At 39.6% G+C, this 23,304-nt stretch overlaps 1 protein-coding gene and 1 long non-coding RNA gene across 4 annotated transcripts; both read right to left on the bottom strand.

The window, feature by feature from the left end:
* Window positions 1–14,648: 14,648 nt before the first annotated feature.
* LOC148876972 (uncharacterized) lies at window positions 14,649–16,427 on the bottom strand. Its single transcript, XR_016110249.1, has 2 exons — window positions 16,290–16,427; window positions 14,649–14,864 (listed from the first exon to the last, which is right to left on the bottom strand). It is a non-coding gene; the product is annotated as an uncharacterized LOC148876972 (long non-coding RNA).
* A 1,086-nt stretch (window positions 16,428–17,513) lies between these two features.
* Window positions 17,514–21,621, bottom strand: LOC148876971 (uncharacterized). 3 transcript variants are annotated; one of them, XM_088979417.1, is made up of 7 exons: window positions 21,364–21,621; window positions 20,896–21,083; window positions 19,031–19,157; window positions 18,589–18,728; window positions 18,405–18,467; window positions 18,135–18,203; window positions 17,514–17,912 (listed from the first exon to the last, which is right to left on the bottom strand). In XM_088979417.1, the coding sequence occupies exons 1-7, from the start codon at window positions 21,401–21,403 to the stop codon at window positions 17,841–17,843; spliced, it is 699 nt and encodes a 232-aa protein (XP_088835543.1). In that variant the 5' UTR covers window positions 21,404–21,621; the 3' UTR covers window positions 17,514–17,840. The 3 variants fall into 3 exon arrangements, with proteins under 3 accessions (XP_088835543.1, XP_088835535.1, XP_088835549.1); XM_088979409.1 differs by lacking the exon at window positions 21,364–21,621 and having other exon boundaries at window positions 20,896–21,333; XM_088979423.1 differs by lacking the exon at window positions 21,364–21,621 and having other exon boundaries at window positions 20,710–20,900.
* Window positions 21,622–23,304: the final 1,683 nt, after the last annotated feature.

Genomic DNA, 23,304 nt, shown 5'->3' with positions numbered 1-23,304 from the left:
ACATAAGAGCTCGGCATTATGATAAGTCCTAGTCGCCTCTTTGGGATGGGCAGACAAGTCCCAGTCGCCTCTTCGGCATGGGCAAACAAGTCCTAGTCACCTCTTCGGCATAGACGAATCACCCCTCATGCCTAAAGCATAGATGGTTCGGGTATAAACCCTACGACGTCTAGCCCAGTTCGGCATATAATAATAGGTTGGACCCACTAGCTCTAAGGGACAACCGACATCCAAGCGAGTAGCCCATGCGCAGACAGGTCGGGTATTGTTAGATAGTGTATGCCCTTAGCTCCAATCAGAATGATGTACATTATGACATTTATTGTAAATGAATAAAGTACATATTTGATTCATGTTATTATGGTGTGCTTCTGTGTAATACCCTTAAACTGGACACATATGAGACTCATGTTAGTTTAGAATCTTTACAGCCGTTGGATAGATCTGAGGAGATTTATCCTACCAAGGCTAACACTGATGTGCCACCAAGTTGGTTGGGGTGGCTTGTCTCAACTGCCAGGGTGAGACCTGAGGTACATGCAGTGTGGGTTTTCTTGGAACCCTGAACCGGACCAAAATTCCAATATTGCCCTGGACCTTGGAGATTGATGGGCAAAATTGGAATGTTACACTGACCCCTAGACTCGATTATGATACTGCACTAGGTGTCGGATTGGGCTGTCTTTGATATGCCAATCAATGAGATCCTTAGAGGGGGTCAACTGAGTGGGTGATCATAGTGATAGGATCAGCCCCTTTGTTGGACAAAGGTAATGATTGGGGATGCACTCTCTCTGATGGAAACCAAAGTTGTCGGTAGCCGATTTCAATCGTTGAAATTTGTTTTTGCAAAATATATTTATAATAGAGATATGCATATATATATATATATATATATATATATATATATATATATATATATAAGGGTTTCAAAATGTTTGCAAAAGGTTTTAATTCTCGGGATCCATGTGAGGAGAGAGTACAACAATGTTCCTTGCAGCCAAGGGAGTGATCATCTCTTGTCGGGTAGTGTTTGATCATTATGGGCTGAGAGGTTAAGTGTAAGACCATTAAGGGTAATTCTTGATGGGCTAATCTTCACAGTCCCTGGGTTTTTATAAGGTGGCTTGGCCCAAGGACCACTTAGTGTAAGTGTTGGGCCCATTAAGAGCCCATGGTGATGGGCTCAGGGGTTCACAATCCATAACAGTGAATTCGGCCAGGCCTTGTAACAGAGGCTAAGCTGAACCCATGTGGCTGATGTGTAGATCAATGTTTGGGTCCCACGCCATACAAAGAAACCCAACTCGGCAACAGTTTGGAGGTTGAATGAGCACATGGACTTAATGGGCCTAAAGCCCAATTTGAATTGGTATAATATGATTATTTAAAGAGGGACGGTTATGGGATTTAGATCAGCAGGTAGGATAGGGACTTATCCCTATCCACTCAGAGAGTCCAGATCCAAATAAAGATTTTGATTAGGAAGCTCCTAATAAGATTAGGAGGGTTGATCTTAATCTGTAGATGAGATAAGGATCCTTATCTCCTAAAGAGAGTCCTGATTCAAATAAGGATTTGAATTAGGAAACTCCTAATGAGATTAGAAGAAGCTCTCTTTAGGTTATAAAAGGAGGAAGGGGGCGAACACCAGACACATAATTCAGATTACAGAGATAAGAGAGAAGATAGCTCCAGTGAGGCTAACACCATCTTCTACTCTTGCCTTCTCCTCCTGCTGCCGCCATTGCCAATTTGTTATCCACTTGTAGGAGCGATCAAGAAGCATTCTTGACATCAATTTTTGGTGAAAAACTGATCTAAAGTCATGCTCACTCACCCTCCATTGAATTCTTGCTGAAGAGTTCGGTTCTTGCTGAAGAACCACCTGTCGATTCTGCTCCACCCTACACTATGTCATCTTCAGTGCGAGCAGTCTTTGGCGTTTTCCTTGGGCATGAACATCTTCGTTGGGAGTTACTGTTACTCCGTACTAGGTATATCCCTCTCCTACCTTTTGGTTACAGATTTGGTTCGGTTTAGGGTTCAAGACTGATCCTTGAAAATGCAATTTTCTAAAACATGTGATTCCCAAATGGGAGAGAGGGAAATTTTTGAAATTTTGCCCTACCTTCCTACAAGGTTCGGCTATCCATATGATGGATCTCTCATCCCTTCAGGTATATACCCTATAATGCTCGCTCACCTCAGCATACATTATGCGGTTACCCTTACTAGTAGTCCAGCTCGGTAGTTCGACAGTTCAGGGTAACCTGCACTTGGAAAAATTTTTATTTTAGTTACCCCTACTTGTAGTCTAGCTCGATAGCTCGACAGTTTGGGGTAACCTATACATTTATACTCCTACTTGGTTTAGTTCACCAATTCGGAAGTTAATTTTTGCACAAAAATAGTCAAAATGTTTTAATTTCATTGATGTAAAAATGTTGAGTACAAAAGAGAGAAAAATCAAAAAAACTTTAATTATAAACCGAGCTCGGAGGCCCAGGGTACAAGATTCCAAGAGAAGAGGCAAAAATTATGCGTTCGAAGTGCCAGGCAAGTCGGTCTCCATATGATCCTCCTCCGCGTCCTCTCGACCTGATGGGCCCGCCTCTAGGACTTCATCGTCGCTTTCCTCTTCGGAGGAGCCGGGCTCTTCGTTCAGCGCCTTCGCCACCTCGGGAGTAAGGTCAGACATAGAAACGACTCTGAGGTCTAGTTCGGGAAAGTTCTGCCACATCAGATATTTACACAACTTGAAGCCGGAATGATAAGACTCGATCCATACTCGACCTGGAGGTTGTGGAACTCCATAGACTCCTTGAAGTTTTCAATGGCGTGCTCCCTCTCTTCAGCTCGCACCTCTTGAATGGTTGTCTCGAAGATTTGGGTGTGCTCTCAGATCATTGCTTCAAGATTCTCGTTCTCACGCTGAAGCTTCCCCTTCTCCTTGGTCAGCGCCAAGATCAGCTCCTGTTGGCTCTAAGCTCCCTTCTTAGCCAGAAGAACCTCACCCCAAGCTATGTCCAACTCGCGGTAAAGTTTCCGTGCCTTCTCCTTCGGCTTGCTGAGCTTGCTTCAGGCAGACCTCGGACTGGTAGATTAATGAGTGAATGGCAGAGTTCACCTAAGCAAAGAAAGCAAAGGTAAGTACACTTAAAAAGCAGACAAGGAAACGAAGTGTAAAGTAAGAATACTCACCATGCAATAGCTGGCAGCCCGGCCTCCGAGCTAACTCGTAGGCAAGTCAGCCCACTCCGCAACCTCGGCAAGAAAAACAACATCCTTACTCTTGATTAGCCCAAGCTGAGGGGTCATTATACTTTCCTTCGAGAGCTGGGGCTCGGGCGCGGGAGTACTCTCCTGTTCATGAGGCAGAGCACCTTTGTCTTGGTCTTCATCCAGGTCCATAATGGGAGACTGAGGATGGACCTCCTCCTCTGGGAGCTCGGCAGAGGTCGGCTCTTGCGCAGCGACCTCGGATGGAACAGGGGCAGAAGGACCGGCCTCCTAGCGGGACTTCTTTAAAGCCTTTCTCTTCTTCCCTCTTTGGAAACTCTTGAGAAGGTTCTCAATGTCGACCTCCGGCATGGATACTGCAAGAGGAAAAGAAAGGGGAGTCACGAACTAAAGAAAATTTAAGGTAAATAAGTACCGAGGTGAAGACCTACCAGGAGGGCTCAGCCTAGCTCGCACAAGCTTCTCCTCGGCCAAGAAATCTCTCATCTCCAGGCCGAGGTCCCTCTAGGAGTTAACAACCACCCTAGCCTCCATGTCTAAACTTACTCTAGGATCTTTGATAGCCACCCTCCAGTGAGTCAGGAAGGGCCATCCCTCAGGATTCCGAACAAAAAAGTATCTTCTCTTCTAGGTCGGTACTTTGTTCGGTCTACCGAATAGGATTTTAAACCCAGGCCGAGGAGAGATGTAGTAACTTTGTCAGACGTCCCCGCATAGACAAGCGGAGTTCTTTTTGATTGAGCAGATCGAACTAAAGAAGTCTAAGGACAAAGGTCGGTTGTATTCGTGGAACAGGGAGATAGTACCTACTATGGTCCAGATAGAGTTCAGGTGTAGTTGGTCGATGGTGAAGTCAAAAAACTTGATTATTTCTATAATAAATGGATGGAGCGAGAAGTGCAGCCCGATTACGAGCTGCTCTTCAAAAACCGCGAGCTCATGGTGATCATGAGCCCAAGGGTATTGACCTAAAGGAACGCTAAAAACTAGGCTATCAGGGAGACGGTAACGAGCTACCAAAGACAACAGCCTATTCGAGGTCATGGTAGAAGGACCGAAGTCATTCGGATCTCGAGCTTCAGGCTCCTCAGGACGAGATGGTCCAACTTTAGGTAAGGAAGTTTCCTCTAAGGGGCAAAGGGGGGAGCTACCTAGCGAGGAGCTGACCTCGCCAACGGGAGCCGAGGACTGCACCTCGGCACCCTCGAGCTCACTAGAATCACCAAGGAGCCTATCTATGCTAGTACTAGACATGTTAAAATAGGAACAAGAAAGGAGAACAAACTAAGAAAAGACGAACTCGCCAAAAGGAGAACGACCTCAGAATACAAAGAAGGAAGTAGCGAGCTGAACGACTCCGATGCGACCTCCGGAGAGCTCAATCACAGGATTTATGGTGAGGAAGAAGGGTCCCTCAGCCCCCTATTTATAGTTCACTGCAAGGCGATCAACGGCTGAGACCTGCTCGATCCGACGGATCTCATGAAAACCAATTGCACGATGCCCGAGGACGAAATCGGTTGAGCGCATTTTTTACGTCCGCAGAGTCCATAAACAACGTGACATCTACGCGTACACCTGACGCGACCTGGTTGGAACCCTTGGCTCGGGGAGTGTGAGGCAATTGATGAAGGGTGATTGGCTCGACCTAGTAAAAAGGGGGCACGTGGACATGACCTGACCAAGAGATGACAACTCAGCCCGACATGCCTAGTTTGCAACAGTCGAGTTCAGGCACCCAACCACTTCGGCATTAAGTCACCTTGGGACAAGGCCACATCGGTCCCAAGGCACTTGTCCAGTTTGGAACTAAAAAGTATCAGCTCAGGGAAACCGACCCTGACCACTACGTGGTGACCCCGAAAATCTCTCCAACAGACCCCGAACCTCACGGGATCACGTCGCATAACGGCAAACCTTATCTCCTCCCCGCCCAGTTCGGGAGGAATTGATAAGTCTTATCAGTTGGTAGCATTATCCTCTAATGAAAGCGGAAACGGATCCCATCGTGATGAAGATCCCGGAACCGATTCGCAAAAACCGCGAGTACTCAGCTATATAAAGGCTCCAACCCCGAGGGCACAGGGTACACGTGATTTCTCTGCTCTAGCTCTCTAGCTCTCTACATTTTAAAGGCTATTTCAGCTCGCAAACAATTTACTAACTTAAGCATCGGAGCAACTTCGCCGGGCTAGCCACCCCGGGTTCTCGTCTCATTTTGCAGATTTACCTAGCTCATCGTCTGACTGGAAGCCAGATCATCCTCTAGCAGGGAGCAGTCAGATCGCACAACATCACTTAATTTTTTAAATAGTTCCTAATTCCTAAAGTTCATAAGAAAGTTAAACAGTGCAACCCAGATCGGCCTAGGCCCAAGGCCCGCTCTATGGCCTAGCCTGGCATGGTCCAAGCCCACGGCACGGCCTGGCCTAGGCCTGCATGCCGACAAGGCATGGCACGGGCCCGTTTGAGCCTAGGCCATCGACCGTGTCGGGCCAACCCCCAAAATTTCCACTGGGGAGGACGGCACAGCCCGTGGCGGCCCAAGGAAGCACGGCATGGCTCGCCTTTAGGGCGAGCCGCCCACGGCTTTACACCTCTAGGAGAAGAAGAAGAAAGCAATACCGGCGGATGTGATTATTGCCATGTTCATCATTCGTTGTTGCAGCACTATTTTCCCTAAGAAGAAGCATCGCCAACGGCTATCGCAATATTCATTATCACCGTCGTTGCAACATCGTTTATCATTTTCTTACATCTTTCTAAATTTCTCTTAGATTCCAATAGTATTTATTTCATTGATATGTCTCAAATTTCAAATATCAGGTCGATGTCCCATCTCACATCTCTTCCATCGATTTTTTGATATCTTTACTTGCAATTATTTTGCATTATAACCTAAAATGAAACACATGAAACTCAAACATTACCGAATAGAATAAACTCGTTTTCCTCAACGAAAGCACTCCTATTAAATCATCAATCAACAGTACCGGAAGCAATGCATGATGTACGAAAGCTTCTTCTCGTCAACAAATTTGTAAAACAGCAAGGACATCCATACACATGATGAATTTAAAATAGTAGTCTTCATAATTTCACTATTTATAGATTCACCATTAAACAAACCAACAATCCATGCATGCATATCATTAGCAATTACATGCCAAAATGATTGATAAAAAAGTGCAGACATACGTACCATGTGGGCCTGGGGCTTTTTACGAGCTCATTTGCATGATAGCAAGCTTTTTACCTCGTCAAAAGATGTACGGAGAAGTTTTTCATTATCTTAGGATCATGAGTGATCACTGTTGTAAAAATAGTAAGAAGGCAGAATGAAACTTATCGGTAATCATTTTTCAAACCGAACTTGCAGTACTGTGATATTGTTGTAACAATTCGGAATTAGGAATTGCAGAAAGAATGAGGGTTGAGTCGTGCATTTGGTCATTTTCCTTAAAACTGTATTTGCCCTTTATGGTGCAGCTGGATGATCGTAAATTGGTTGCCAAGATAAAACAGCCCATAGGCTTATGATAGGCGTGCACTCACTAAACAGACCTTCGTGAACCACAAAAGAAATGATGCTCAAATTTCACAGACAAAATAGAGAAGAAGAATGTTGAAACTGTTGTGTGTTGACCGGGTCGGCCAACACTCTTCTTATAGAGTGCTCTCAGACCCGAATGGACACAAATGTGTCCTTTCAGACAAGAGCCTCTTCAGAACAGTGCACTTGTTTGAAGATGCACAAGGAGGAAGAAGAGACATGAACAGGAGAAAAACATTTTTTATTTAAAAATAAATTCAAAAATTCGAACAAACAAAATATTAAGTTTGAAATTCAAATCTGATAAAAAGAAAAAATGATTCGGTGTAATGCGCGTACACGTACACGCACCTGCGCCCTCGCCCACGCCCCAACCCGACTTGATCCGTCCTGGCCTGGCTCGGCTCGGCTCGGCATGCACATGTGAAAAGCACCCCCAACCTCCCCTGCCTTCACATTAATGGAATATCTATAGTGCTCTCCTCCTATGGATCCCTACCCATAGAGAGAGCAAAACTACAAATATCCTCAACTTCCACTCCTTTCCCAAGCAATGTGGGACAATGAGTCTTCCCATGCACTCAAGGGTGGGAAGAGGAAAAGTCAAAAAACAAGATGGAGGAGAGAGATTCTTGAAATTTTGAATCTCCCTCCAATAGTCCCCACAAGATTCAAAATTACAAGAAGATCGAACAATCTAAGTATCGCAGTGAGAACAGTATTCATGGTGATGTCTTTTGGATTTCAATCAATACTTAGGTATGACAGACTATGTTACAGAGTACGGGTAGAGTCAGATTCCTTCAACCTTTCCTCCTTATCATAACTACCTAACCGGCCAATCAACTCAAGTCACCAGTTCTTTAGTGGTTCTTTTGTTTTAGAACATTTTGGCCTTGTTCCCCTCTTGGAATCATGAGTGTTTTAGAGAGTCAGCCCTAAATCTCTCTTAGAAGTGGTCACACTTCACACTCACTTAGGTCAGTTATTAGCGTGCACTGCACACACCATTCTTAATTGATTAAGAGTCACATGCTCAACATCCTCAAACTATAGTGAGCACTATCTTACCTCGGCATCTGAAATGAGATACAAATTGATAGTGCTTTCCCAAGTCATCTAGCAACTCGTTTTTACCCATTCAACCTAATTCCATGGATCTCCTTTCACATAGGTTGGGTGTCCATCACTAATGACTTCGTAACGGGCTTCAGCCCCATTCCTACCAATGCCTCATAAACCACCTTAAAAATTTGTGGTTTGGTTAACGAATCTGCAAGGTTCTTTTCAGACCTTACAAAATCTAGAGCGATTGTACCTTTGTTGAGGTATTGTCTCATCAGGTTATGCCTTAAGCGGATATGCCTTCTTTTACCGTTGTACGTCTAGTTCTTGGCTCTAGCTATTGTTTCTTAGCTATCACAATGGAGAGATATGGACAAAAACGGCCGCGGCCAAAGTGGTATATCTGTCAGCAAGTTCCTTATCCATTCTGCATTGGACCCCGCCAATTCTAGTACAATGAATTCATCTCCATTGTTGAACTTGTATTGCATGAATGCTTTACCGATTTCCACGATACTACTCATCCACCTAGAGTAAGTACATATCCACTGGTGGAAGTATTATCCTTTGAATCTGAAATCCAATTCGCATTAGTAAAGCCCTCTAAAATAGAAGGAAAACCTGAGTACCGTAAATCAAAATTTATGGTTCCTTTTAAATATTTTAATAATCTTATTAGAGCATCCAAATGTTCACTTCTAGGATTATGAGTATGTTGACTTAATTTTCCCATAGCTATAGCTATGTCCGATCTTGTACAGTTCATTAAGTAAGATACAGATCCAATTATACTTGCATATAACCAGTTTACAATCATAGTGTTCAAATTTCCTAAGGATACTTTTTACATAATGTGATTAGGAGAGAATAAAGTTTCTTTGTTCTTTATGGATTTTAATCCCCAAGATTATATCAGCCTCACCTATGTCTTTGGTATCAAATTTGGACATTAGAAATTGTTTTATTTCTTTTACTACCTCTAGACTTGTTCTCATTATTAGCATATCATCAACTTATAGACAAATCATGACTCATTTATTATTTTCAAATTTGCTATAGATACATCTATCAGAATCATTTCTCTATATCTATTATTTACTAACACATTATCAAATTTTTCATGCCATTGTTTGGAAGCTTGTTTTAAGTCATACAGAGACTTAATTAATTTACATACTTTATTTTCTTGTCCTGGCATTATGAAGCTTTCAGGTTTCCTAATGTAAATTTCTTCTTCTAATTCTCCATTTAAGAAAGCCATTTTCACATCCATTTGATGAACTACCAATTTGTAAATGGATGTTATAGCAAACAAAACCCTCATTGTTGTTAATCTTGCAACCGGGGAGTAGGTGTAAAAGAAGTCTACATCTTTCTTTTGTCTAAACCCCTAACAACTAATCTGGCTTTGAATTTATCTATTGTGCCATCTAATTTTAATTTTTTCTTAAAAATCCACTTACAATCTAATGCTTTAGTTCCAAGTGAGAGATCTACAAGTTCCCAAATGTGATTAATGACTAAAGAGTCTATTTCACTTTTTATGGCTTCTTTCCAAAATACTGCATTAGGTGAAGTTATATTTCCTAATAGGTTACTGGGTCCTTGTCCACAAAAAATGTGAACACTCCGTCACCCAAGTTTGCTTCTCTTCTTTGTCTTTTACTTCTCCTTAAGTCTAGTTCTTGCCTAAGTGATGTACTAACTCCTTGAGCACCTACTTGTTCTTCATTTCTAATTTGGTGTTGGGAAAGTTCCTTATTTATTGTTTCTTTTCTCTAAGATGTGCTCAAAGAACTCTGTATCTTGGGACTCTATTATTGTGTTATTTTTTACAACATTATCAATTGTTTTAATTATAAAGAACCAATAAGTTGCATTGTTTTGTACATATCCAATGAACACACAGTCACAGTTTTTCGGTTCTAACTTCTTTCTTTTAGTTTTAGGTATTCCAACATTTGCTAGGCAGCCCCCAAACTTTTAGATAGTTCAAGCTAGGTTTTCTATTATGCCAAAGTTCAAAGGGCATTTGTCCTTTCTTCTTGGGTGGTATTCTATTATATAGGTAACAAACCATTAGGATTGCTTCCCCCCACAAATTTAGAGGTGCACTTGAACTAATTAGCACTGCATTCATCATTTCCTTTAATGTTCTGTTCAGTCTTTTTACAACTCCATTACATTCAAGTTGATAGGGAGTTGTGGTTTCATGTATGATTCCATTTTTTTCAAAGAATTTTCTAATGGTTTGTCCATCATATTCAGTTACTCTATCTGTTCTAAGTCTTTTTATTTTCTTTCTTAACTAATTTTTTACTTTAGTTTTGTAGTTTATGAAATCTTGATCAGCCTCATCTTTTGATCTAAGTAGAACTACTTTTGGCCATCTAGAGAAGTCATCTATAAAGGTTATATAGTATCTTTTCTTCCTCTAGCTTCATGACATTTAAGGTTTCCTAGATCATTGTGTATAAGTTGTAGCAATTAAGTTTCTCTTTGTACACTTTTATGAGGTTTCTTAGTAAATTTTGTTTTTACACATACATGGCATTTTTCATTTATAAAATTAATAGGAATACTCAAAACTCCTAATTTACATAATCATTTTAAATAAGGAGCACTACGATGTCCTAGTTTAGAATGCCAAATATCAAAAGATTCAACAATATAAGCAGAAGAATAAGCAGTTTTATTCATAATAATATAAAAAATATTCAGTACAAACAATCCTCTTGCATTGTATAATTTTCCAGTAAATACATTATTTTTAATCAACACAGTCTTGTCTGCTTCAAATGCGAGTTCCAGTCCTACTTTTCTAAGGAGTGCTCCCAATACCAAGTTCAGTTGGATCTCTAGCAGATGCAACACATCATTCAACATTAGAATTTTTCTTGAAGTCAGTTTTAGAAGTACATTTTCTTTGCCGATGATCTTCGAAGTTTGTGAGTTTCCCATGAATACTTGCTCTCCTTCAGTCTGAGTTGTATACTCATAGAAGGAACTATGGTCCCCACAAATGTGCTTGGTAACACCAATATCCAGTACCCACTCCTTTGGCTTATCAATTAAGTTTACCTTAGTTACCATGGTTGCAACAACATCCTCAGTCAAATTGACTTTCGGTTTTCCAGAGTCCTTTCGGTACCGGCAATCTTTCTTGTAATGTTCGCATTTGCCACATACATTGCAATTTCGTTTCTTGTGTTGCTTCTTGAATTTCTTATCATTTTTCACATTCAAGTTCTTTTTGAATTTTGCAGTTTTTTCCTCCACCAAATTGGTTTTGGAAAACTAGTCCTCATCTTTATTTATGTTCTTTTTTTCTGTCTTAATTCGGACCACTACTTGGTCTAAAGTAGTGTCTTTCCTCTTATGCTTCATACTGGTCTTGAAATCATTCCATGTATGTGACAGTTTCTCTATGAGAAAATTGGCAATGAATTCATCTGGCAGTACCATGCCTTCCTTTACTAGTTCCAAAACAAGAACCTGGAACTCATCTATTTGGGCAGACACGTCCATGTCTTCTTTCAAAGTTAAGTGTAGGAAGTTAGCAATGACATATTTCTTGTTTCCAGCATTTTCTAGAGCATACTTAGTGTCCAATGCATTCCAGATTTCATAGGCATAATTGTAGGAAGAATAAACATTGTACAATTCATTGGGCAAGTAGTCCAATGTTCTACATTAATAGAACATGTTGGTTCCTCCATGTTTAGTAGATTCGGTTTTGTCAAGGAAAAATCTACCCCTAATTGCTCTAAGGCAAGCAACAAGCATTGTCTCCAACGCTTGTAGTTGGTTCCATTGAAGGGTTCAATCTTAGAGAAATCGGGAACTATTCCGATTCCTCATAAAGGGATAAGCAGAGATAGGTTCCATAAATACGGTTTTAAGATTGTTGTAAAAATAGTAAAAAGGCATAATGGAACTTATCGGTAATCACTTTTCAAACCGAACTTGCAGTGCTGTGATGTTGTTGCAGCAACTCAGAACTGGGAATTGCAGGGAGAATGAGGGCTAAGTCGTGCCACTTGGTCACTCTCCTTAAAACCGCATTTGCCCCCTACGGTGCAGTCAGGTGATCGCAAATTAGTCGCTAAGATAAAACAGCCCACAGGCTTATAGTAGGCGTGCACTTGCTTACCAGACCTCCGCAAACCACAAAAGAGATGATGCTCAGATTTCACAGATAGAACAGAGAAAAAGAATGTCGAAACTATTGTGTGTTGACTGGGCCAGCTAGTACTCTTCTTTTAGAGTGCTCTTAGACCCAAATGGACAAGAGAAAAGACAAAGATTCTTAAAAATTTGAATCTCCCTCCAACAATCATTGGCATCAAATTGGCTATGGGCTGTCTGACCACCTATATCCCATGCATATGCTATTTGTCAATGACTTGATGATATTTGGGAAAGCCAAGATAGCAGAACTTAGCATTGTTAAGGATGCATTACACTGTTTGGGTTGATGAGCTCGGGACAGGAGGTAAATTACGGGAAGTCTGCTGGGATTTTCCTCGGTAAAAATATCCATCATCGCATATGTAACATGTTGATACGTTTCCTGCATGTGAAATGTATTTCACACAAGAAGTAAGAAGGTTTTGCTCTCTTCTATTGTGCATAGAGTCAAGAGTCGATTAGACTTTAGAGGGTTGGAACTTGGAAGGCTCTCCCTTTCTCTGGCTGGACAAGCGACGTTAATTAACTGTTTCTTCGGTCGTATCCTCGTGTGCACCTTTTCTTATGGAAGCTCTTGTAAGGGGGCGCAACTCTCAAGACAAGAAATTAACTGTTTCTTTGTGAACCTGACAATATGTGTCCATTTGGTAATTGTTTTGCGGTTGAATCCCCAGAACACCTTTTTCTGGCATATTGTCATATTTCACAAGCAGTTTGGTTTGGCTCTCACAACTTTTTTTGAGGACGTACAGATCATATTTCACATTCCATTGTTTCAGAGTGGATCCGTAGTTACATTATGGATTTGCGTCTAAAGGATGCTAATCAGATGCATGTTTTGATGTCTTTCCACGATTTTGTGAATAATCTGGGACGCTAGAAATAAAGCTTGTTTCACAAACACAACGGTGACACATGTTCAGTTACTGAACTCCACCAGGGTGTTTTGTGCAGATTGGATGAAGGTTAGGCATCTTGAGGAACTGTCTACTGCCAAATGGCTACATATCTTATAATTGCTAATCAAGTTACTTGGTTTCATTCCTAACCAGCACTTAGTATTCTATGAGCTCAAACTAAGAGAAGGATTGGAGATCATTTTGACACTAGCAGAATTAGAGGCTTTTAGGGTACATAGTTTGCAACATGGAGTTGTCTGTGATTATTTTCCTCGGAGACATTTCTATTTTTTTTCATATTTTGTCTTCCCATGCCAAAGAATCCAGTAAGTCAATTAGTTACTCAACGAGGTAAGGGTACTCAACGAGGTAAGGGTGGTTTAGGGGTGAAGAATCTCAAGTGGACAAATGAAGTTAACTTGGCCAAGCTTGGATGGAAAATTCTTAATAAAGAAGATAATATCTGAGTTAAAGTGGTTAAAGGAAAATATTTAAGGAAGGAAAGTCGGTGGGAGAATAAGAAAAGGAAAGGAATCTTGTGGGCTTGGAGAGGAGTTCTTTGTGCTAGAGATCTTCCGAAAAGGGGTCTCAGACGGGATCTTGATAATGGTAACTCAATTAAATTCTGAACAGATAATTAGGTGGAGGTTGGTCCCCTATTGGGGTATCTCTCTAACTCTGGGATTATCAACAAAGAAGATTTTGTAAGTGATTATATTGATAAGGAGAGAGGGGTTTGGATGGAGGAAAACATTCGTAATTTAGTCCCATTGAACATCTGGAACAAAATTAAAGCTGTCTACATTCTGTGGGACGGTGTACAAGATAGATTGGTTTGGGGGTTAACTCCAAGTGGTTCCTTTACCATGAGATTGGCTTATGAGTTGTTAGGTAGCAGTAATTCTCTTAATGAGACTCCTTTGAACTGGGTCTCAACAGTGTGGAATGTTAGTTGCCCCCCAAAGTTATAAGTTTTCTTGTATCTTATGCTTAACAACAAGCTCCTCTCTAAGGTCAACCTTTGTAAGAGGGGTGTGAATATTGTTGAGGACTGTGTTTGGTGTGGAGGTAGGGAGGATGTAAAGCATATTTTCTTGGACTGCACCATTGCTAAGCAAGTTTGGGGTTGCACAGATGTCAATCCTGTAAGTACTAATAGGGAGAGTAATTGAATGGTTGATTGGTAGACTACTATTCACAAGAGGGATAGTACGGAGAATATGTTTTTGAAGGAGAAGTGTGTGTTCATTCCACGGCATATATGGAAGAACAGAAATAGGAAAATGTTTAATGGGAAGCTCACAATCTGGCCCTTAACTTTAATGACCGCTCAATTACGATTGAGGGGGACTCGAAGATTGTTATTGGTTGTTTAAAAGGGCAGATTTCTCCCTCATGGAATTTTAGGAACATCATCTTAGGTTGCTTGAAGATGAAAGAGCTGCTGGAGAGAGGTGTACAATACAAGCACATGTTTAGAGAGGCAAACCAGGCAACGAATTGGCTCACTCACAAGATGATGTCTTCTTCTCATTCTGTTTTTTCTTTTAACTTTGTAATCTTCCTAGAGACCTTTATTTTATTTGTTTAAGTGACTTCTGGGGTCGTACTTCCCCCCTTCTTGTGTAGCATATTTTCTTTCATATCAAAAAAATAAAAAAGTGCATTGGTTTTGATTAGGGTGTAACAGGAAACTTAGCAAAACTCAATCTTGGTCGAAGTTTTTTTTTTTCTTGGTGAAAGATTTTCACCATTAGAGGCTTAGTTAGAGCTACTTAATGAGTAGCTCTATTACAATCCCTACTAATATCAAAAGACATACAAAACCATATTTTATCTACAATGCCCCAAAATCCCCAACAAATATAGCTGCATCTGATCCATTAACAGTCAGCATAGTTCTGCTTCTTTCACTGCACACCAAAAGGAATATCCACTTGAACTCTTGCAGCACATACTAAGGTGGTGTTTGATAAATCTAAAATTTGAAAAGTTAAAAAGATATTAAAAGTGTCTGAAATCGAAAAAGAGCTATGATGCTTTCCTACTTTTTAGATGCTTTGAATGAATAGATAAGATTGGTTGTGTTGGATCAACCATTTAACATTTGAAGTTCCCTGATTTTACTATTTTACCCCCAAAACAGACTATTTAATAATTTTGAGTTCAATTTGCACTATTTCATATCAAATAATTTATGAAATTTAAAATAATATGAATAAAAAATAATAAAGTCTGTAGCTGGTGCTCTTGTTGAAAAAATTAAGGCCAAAGTAGTAAAGTTGATTGTTGAACCACTAGAGGATGACTGTGATATCACACCAATTGTAACGGATGCCAAGCATAAAGGATCAACATTTTGCCAAGAGTACAGGAGAGAAGGAAATCTATTCTGGCCTCTCTTGTTAGATCATGTTCGACCTGATATGAGAATTGCATGGGAGGAACCATTTGGACCTGTTTTGCCAGTCATAAGGATAAACTCTACAGGTAAATATTCCATCTTCTTATCCTCCCTTACACATTAGTATAAATCTCTTTGTCTTCCTATGACACATTGAAGATTCTACTCCAAGGTGTTTTCTCCTAACCTGTCATTCTTTTGAGAATGTATGATATTTCCAACCCCAAGTTTGCTCTATTGTAATCTACTTGGTCCTAGCTATTAATTAGAAACAAAGATAGCTCCTCAATCCAGGAGTTCCAGGACTATCCAATGAGTGGTTGTCTTGGATTTCTGTAGTCCAATAATCACTCGCCTTAAATCAATAAGTTAGTGGTTTGATAATTCATTTAAATTGGTATTGGGATAACAATTAGAATTATACTGTAATATGGTTTTCAAAACCAAGATAGCTCATCTCATAGGACGGATTATTCCCATGGGATTTTTTTAGAACAATATGCATATGCATTTTACTCCTAAAAGTAACAGATAAGATGGATTTCAAATGAAAAAGTGGTTTGTAGTTAGGTTGAGCTTAGAGTTCATGGTGTGAGTTATGATGAATGAAAAAATCAGAAACATACAATTGAAAAAAAATGATAACTAAATTCGTCAATGGTTTGGAGATTATAACAACTATAATTAAACAAATCAAAATCAAAATAAACATAAAGAACCGTTTGAAAAACTGTAAACATAAAGATTAGAATCAAAATCAAAATAAACATAAAGAACCGTTTGAAGAACTGTAAACATAAAGATTAGAATCAAAATCAAAATAAACATAAAGATTAGAACAACTGTAAACCAGCATTTGTTAAACATAAAGAGTCGTTTGAAAAAGAATTTATGAACCCTATGAACAACCATTTAAAGAAGAGGAGGATGATACCTTTGACGAGATGAACAGTGAATTTCAATTGAGACGAGCGGCAATCTTCAAATGAGACAAGAGGTGATCTAAGGATGCTCTTCTAGAGAGAAAACACAAATGGAGGAAAATGTTAGGTTTTAAGGTTAGCAGGGGCAAAATCAAGTCATTTTCATGTTTCTTGGGGGGTATTTTTGAATTTAAGTTTGCTCTGAAACCCGTCTGAGTGTGTTAAGAGCTGGCCCATGAGCTTTAAAATTCAGATCTGAAAATGAGATTCAAACCCATTTTCAGAAATAACACCAAAGGGCTCTAATGTCTGCAAAGCAAGTTTTTCAAATACTGAACCTTTGAAAAGCAATATCAACTGCCCCCTAAAAGTAATTTGAGAGAAAGGAGAGGAACGAACCGATATGTATCGAACCAAGGTTTAAAGTATCAATAAATATCGGCCGATACATATCATGCTGATGACTTTCTGATATGCCCCTACAAGAGGTGTATCAGGGTTTGGACCAGTTCAGAGGTGGAAGAGCCTTAAAATGACCCCCTCGATCCAGTTTAAAAAAAAATAAAGAAAAAGGGTTAAAAACACTATTGATATCGCCCAATACACCGGTAGCCCCCACCAAAGTATCGGACATATCGATATTTTAAACCTTAGAACGAACATCTTAAAGCGAATGCCGCTTGTAGCGGTTGCGGGTGCGGCAAAGGAACAATTGGCTCCAATGTGAGTCGTCTCCTCTGAAATTTGAGACGAAAAGTCGAAAACCCTTTGTTGCGTTACCTATCGTAAATTTGTGGCAAGGGACCTCGATTATTTATACTAAAGCTTAAACTGATTTATTATCGTACCCTTTGATCGGTTGGTTCCATTGCATCACCCAACCCAAATCTATCACATTAATTTGGGTGAAGGATCAACCCACAGCTATAACACTTAATCCCAACTTAGAAATTGGAAGCATAAAATCTTTAAGCAAGCACTCAACATCCAATGTTACGGCTGTAGTTGCATGGCTCAATTCAGTATTGAATGCTCAATTACCGTAGTTTGGCATATCACATGACAAGATTGCAAGGTAAAAGATAATTCCAATACCCTAAACCCCAGATTTCAAAGAATTCAATTTAAAATTCTAAATCAGATAATCGCTGCAATTCAATTAATTGATTTCTTTCGGTCAGTCACTGAAAAAGGTATTGCCAGTGAGCAATGGGCGAGGAAAAAAGGGATGGATATGTGCGACAACTAAGAATATACATTAGAAAAACTCACTTCCCCCAAACAGTCAGTGATACACTTAAGGCAGACATACTCTGATACTTAGCTATGAGGACTTCCTCAAAGTCACCTAACAGTTTATGATATATATATATATATATATATCTACATATAATTAGGACTATTTTAACTTCGATAACCCAGTTACCCAAATTGCAAACAAGAAACAAGCTGAAAAAGGATACATATGTTACAGAAAATTACTACAATCCGAGGGAAGAGAACCATACGAGTACCGGTATCTGTTAGTGCCGATAACCAAATGTGATGCTTCTCTCTCAAGGTCAGCTGCACATCGTCTTCAGTCTCTTTGCAGCCTGCACGAACCCCACAATGACCTGCAACTCATCCAGTTGCTGCACAAACAAATGGAAGCATTTTAGTTTCACATGAATTAGGGATATAAAAAGGTGAGATTCCACATTGACTAGTTTAGTTATGATTTTTCTCCTCCTTTTCTTGAAGAATAATAATAAAACAAGGCTTTGCTCCTTCAGATAAGTACCTCCCTTTCATTTTTCTATTAACCTGTGCATACTCTTCTTAGAAGAACAAACATTCAGATTTCACATGAGTACCTGCGCCATGAAATGCCTTTGAACAACATCAATCAGCTGCTCTTTTGAAGGGTTCGGGATGGCATCTACCTGGAACAGAAAAAGAATAAGCATCATTCAACAGAAACAATCACCAATAAGCAATAACCAATAACCAATAATTAAAATGCACAACCATTCATTCAAATATTTAATTTACCCATAGTATACAGTATACACACATTGGCAATTTTCCACAGAAAACAAAATGAAATGCATGTAGACACATTGGCAAAAAAACAAAAAACTTACAAGGTTGAAGTGTCGCCAATATCTCCATAGAGCAGTCATTTCTAGTTTGCTTAGGTCAACCTTCTGCAGAAAACATAATAAAAACTTAAGAAAACAGATAACAAAACGTTCATTTGCAAACTGAAGATGGATTCATGGTGAAAAATAAGTAGAAGCACACTTTTAAGAATGCAAAGTCATTTACCGTGGCACTTCGAGCAGGTGAAACAGATCCTTTCAACTGTGAATCGCAAGAAAGAGACCGACTCATGGTCTTGTGAGATGACCCTACTGATTTATGTGAACGATGCCTAGGTCTGTGGGACTTTTGGGTGTCATCAGATGCTGCAACCCATTAAAGAAAATAGGAAAAATAAATAAAAGGTGCAGAAGGGCATTGTGAAGGATAATGGCAAATCAAAACAGGATTTTTGCAACAGTAAAAGGATCAAATATGTACAAGAAAAATTGGATCCTAAGTAACAAAGACAGCTACTTTTCTCTAAAGAAAGTTACATGCCGGACATAGCACATGGTGATCCCCAAAATAATGAGGGGAGCGAGTTCTTTTAGCTGCCTTTAAGGCCATTGAAAAACATATGTTGCAGGGTCCCCATCAGAGAAAGGACAAAAGTAATCAAACTCACCCAATTCTGAACCATTCCACTGCATGTTTTCACACTCGAGGTCATCATCCTCCTCGTTACCGGTTGGAGGTTCAATCACACTAAGGGCATTCCTCTGTAGCTTCACCTCTATGCCATTTGTAAGAACCTGCAGTTTGCACAATTGGAACAGATGAAGAACAAGTCCAGGAGTCCAAGCACCAAAAATCACAAGCTAAATGGATTTTAAAAACTGTCAGACTACAACAAACCTCATCACAACTAACACAAAAAAGCAAGTGAAGAAAAAGGCAAAGGAAGATAAATTACAGTGAATTAAGCTTCTCATCTGGGGGGAGGGGGAGAGAGAGACTGCAAGTAAGCAAGCTATAATTTTATCAAAACTTTTTTGAGGAGAATCCTTTTATACCCACATAGTTAATTGAAATTAATAAAAAGCATAAACTTCCCTCATAAATTGCAGCACATTCACCAAACCGCATGTCAATAACCACAAGGAGCTGCAATGATGCAGATAAAACCACAAAGACACAAGTAGTAGAATCATAAAGACCAACTCAAGTCCAATCAGCTAAAAGGAAAATTTCCAAATTTCTTTTTCAATAAGCAAAATCAATAGAGCATTCTTGGAAATACAGAACCAGTGAAGTTCTCATAACCCATGAAACAAAGTTAACAAACACAAGTTCTAAAGGGCAGTCAGTGGCAACAAATTCGGAAAAAATACAAGTTAGATGAAGAAAACACATGCAAGCTACCTCACCCAAAATAAAAAAGAAATTTTAAATATTCAACAAAGAAGAAAACACTAGAAAGTGGCCTCATCAAAATCCAGAAATAAAAGCAGAGACACAATTATTCAATCTCAAACCCACAATCATCCTACATTTCCGTATTTTACCAACGAAATCAAAATTCCCAATGGTTATTTCCATATATTCATTCAATAACAAGTCCAAGATCCAGAAATAAAAGCACAGACCCATTAGGCAATCAGAACCCTACTAGTCATTCAATGTTTCTGAAACTTTTTCCAGTGAAAACAAAATATACAAGAAAAAAAGACCACCGATATCTAATCAGAAACTCCATGCATCCACAGATGCTGCAAAAGAAAATTCAGTAATCAGAAGGCAAAACCCTAAAAGTTTCAAAAAGAAGGAACACAAGTCCATGCAGCCACAGGTACCGTTCCACCTCTCCCCAATACAGACAATTGGAAGAAAATAAAGAATTAATAAGAGAGTAAATAAAATCATTCACAGACTTTGAAGCACCGTTTCAGAAGAAATTTAGTCCAAATCACCAACTACTCAAAAACAAGGAAACAAGAAAGGTAAAGCAGATATTCTTAAACTACGATCAAATTCTCTCTCGATTATATCACATTATAAGAAACCCATAAGAACCCCAGATCCACATAGAAGAACTCACATTCAACCAAATCCATATAAAAAAAAAAAAAAAATCCAACAAAACCTATATACTAAAAAGAAAATGAAATTCACGCAATCAGGAAAAAAAGGACAAGTTTAACATGAGAAACAAAATTCTGCAAATCTATCAAAATTTAGACCACAAGAATGGGACAGCTAGCAAGAAAACAAAATCAGGGTGAAAGTGAAATAGCTAAAGAAAAAAGGAGAGGAAAAACAAGCATCAAATCGAAATAAATGGCTAAATAAAGAACGAACTAATACCAGAGTAAAGAACCAGACCGAATTAAATCCAATTAACCCACATTGCATAAAAGCCATCGAATCAAATCTCTCAACCGAAAACCCCTAAAATTCTCTGACAAACTATATCAATCTTAATCTAAAACTCATTTCCCCAGGTGACCACAATTCATAATAGAAGTAACCAAATTTTATGAAAGAGGTTACCAGCCAATGCCACCCGCCTAGCCCAACGGCTTTCTTGACCACGCCTTGGAGTCCGACGAGCACCGACTTGGTACGATTGTTACCAGTGACAATGACCTTGGTGTGACGTGGAAGAACAGAGAGCTCTTCTTCACTACTATCTCCACAGCTCTGCAACTGTGAAAATCCTCCATTAACGGAACTCTCAACTGGTTCGAGCATTTCCAGTGTCGTCGAATTTTCGATGAATGAAACCGGATAAAAATCGGCAATCAGAACTCTAATTTGCATGTAATCAATAGATCATGAACTGAAGAACCCGTAATCGAATTTTTCAAGAATAAAAAATTAGAAAACAGGGAGAAAATGGGGAAACTCGGAGAGCAACAAAAACACAGACAGACAGGAGAAGGGAAGCAGCGTGGGGAGCTAGAAAGAGAGAGAAGGGAAATGAGAGTGACTCTGTTTTCTCTTTCCTTTCATTTTTACCTGGTCTGAATCCCGACGACCTGATTGTATCCAATAACATGGAGCCACGTAAGACTCAAAGTGTCCTCAGTACTGCGCTCCGAGCTCAATCGTGTTGCAAACTGCAAAGACCGCTAGCGCTTATATTAGGGAGAGTGATTACATGGTTTTGACCGTTTGACTAAATATGCTTAGTGGTTTTGAATTTGCCTTAAATACCCTTATCTATTTTACAGAATTGCCAAGCTTAAACGAACATCAACTTATAAGTCATCAACCGACGAAAATGCCCTCAGAGGTTTGCTTATATAAAAAATGAGATAAATAAATTGACGTTTGTACCCTTAGCATCATATGTCTTAATTGCAATCTGTGATGGGGAGCCGATTTTATTCGACTTCGTTGTGGCATTAATTCTTTATCCGACACGGGCCCACAGGCACAGGTTGAGTTTCTCCAAAATCCATCAAGTAAAATATCTGGTTTTTCTGCTCTTTTCCCTCGTAATCCGGTTTTCCCGCCAGAACTGGATAAGGCGAGCCAGATGGACCTGATAAAGACCCCAAGGAGACAAACACCAACCGTCTGTTCTCGCGGGAAAGAATCTAACCGTTGGATCGGAAAATTAACACTTATACGAGGAATAATCGAAAAAAGGGGCAAGAGTGGACAAAAGATTTGACAAATATATAGTTAAAAAAGTAAATTATAATTAAAAAAAACGTAAAGTAAAAGTTGAAGGAACAGAACAAAAAATAGTGGGTGAGCATAAGCGTTGTTTCTGGTGGTACGATGGTGGTAGAGCAGAGCGAATAAAATCTTAACCATTGATAATGATTCATCAGGGACTGGGATGATTGTGATCAATCCCAATCCTAGGGTGTTATCAGCAAGACATGGTACCACTCTCTCCGATGACAGTGGACCCACCAAGGTACTAAATAAAGCGAAGGCAGGACTACGGCCTACGGGCAAGGCCAAAGCAATCACATATAAAATCCCAAAACGCGTAGTACGTACTACGTAGATCGCGGAGTCCACGACCGTTGGATTAAAGTAGTATGAATCCGTGCACGAAGCCTAGAAGGATCTTTTCATGCATCCCCATATGGAATGGAAACTTGAAGCCGGCCAGCTTGAAGGGAGAGAAGCTGAGTCAACGGTTGCTTCAGGATTGGTTTTTTTTTTTCTTTTTTAAAATTTAATAAAATGAATAAACTTGTTTTGTTGGGCAAGTAGGGTTTGGTTGTTAAGTTGGAATCCAGATCTGCTACTAACACAGCGCGCCTCATATCCACCTCACAACATATTATGGCTGCATATTGAAACATCACTCCTACTTGTATTTATTATTTATAAGGAAATGTTCCGATATAGCTGTAAGGTTGGTGTGAGACACCTGTGAGTAAAAAATCCCAGTTAGTTAAGTTGAGGTGAGAAATATAACTTGAGTGGCGTGGCTGCGTTTGCGTGGGGCAACGTCTATCACAATTCACAAAGCAACAAATGTGTGCTACTGTTTAAATCCAATAGGCCAGTTCCAGGTGGTGAAGGAGATAGACATTGCACACTTGCTCTTAATCGGGTTTATAGGTAAATTGACTATAGAAAAAGTAATTCGAATTTCAGAATAGGTTCGCACGTGGAAACAAATGCAAGAGGAAAAAAATAAACAATTTATTTTTCTTGAAAGGAGTTTAATTTGTGCCGTTGTTTGTTAATTAACTCAGAAGTCAGAAGTGGCCGTAGACAAGTGGGTGAAGTGTTATCTCATATATTATATAAACTGAGAAACATGTTGGTACTGTTGTTCAGGGTAGGTGAGGAGGAGTTGAGGTTGTAACTTGTAAATCAGTGTAACCAATGTAGTGTGTAGACCACGGTGCCGGACTGCTGGTGGCCAGCCAGAATAGTCGAGCTGAAGAAAATAGCAGTCGACCAATTAATATGTATTCAATCAAT

This window comes from Nelumbo lutea, chromosome 1 (genome assembly GCF_056320005.1).
Source record: "Nelumbo lutea isolate HS-2025 chromosome 1, American lotus-T2T, whole genome shotgun sequence".
In the NCBI taxonomy this organism is placed as follows: Eukaryota; Viridiplantae; Streptophyta; class Magnoliopsida; order Proteales; family Nelumbonaceae; genus Nelumbo; species Nelumbo lutea.
This window is presented reverse-complemented; position numbering and strand designations above follow the sequence as displayed.

Bases quoted from the DNA above. Each gene is read 5' to 3' on its own strand.
- LOC148876971 (XM_088979409.1), bottom strand. From the start codon at position 21,165: ATGCAAATTAGAGTTCTGATTGCCGATTTTTATCCGGTTTCATTCATC. The intron at 18,204-18,404 runs GTAAGTTTTTTG...TTTCTGTTCCAG, and splicing joins ATTGGCGACACTTCAACCTT to GTAGATGCCATCCCGAACCC. The intron at 17,913-18,134 runs GTACTCATGTGA...TTGTTTGTGCAG, and splicing joins AAAGGCATTTCATGGCGCAG to CAACTGGATGAGTTGCAGGT.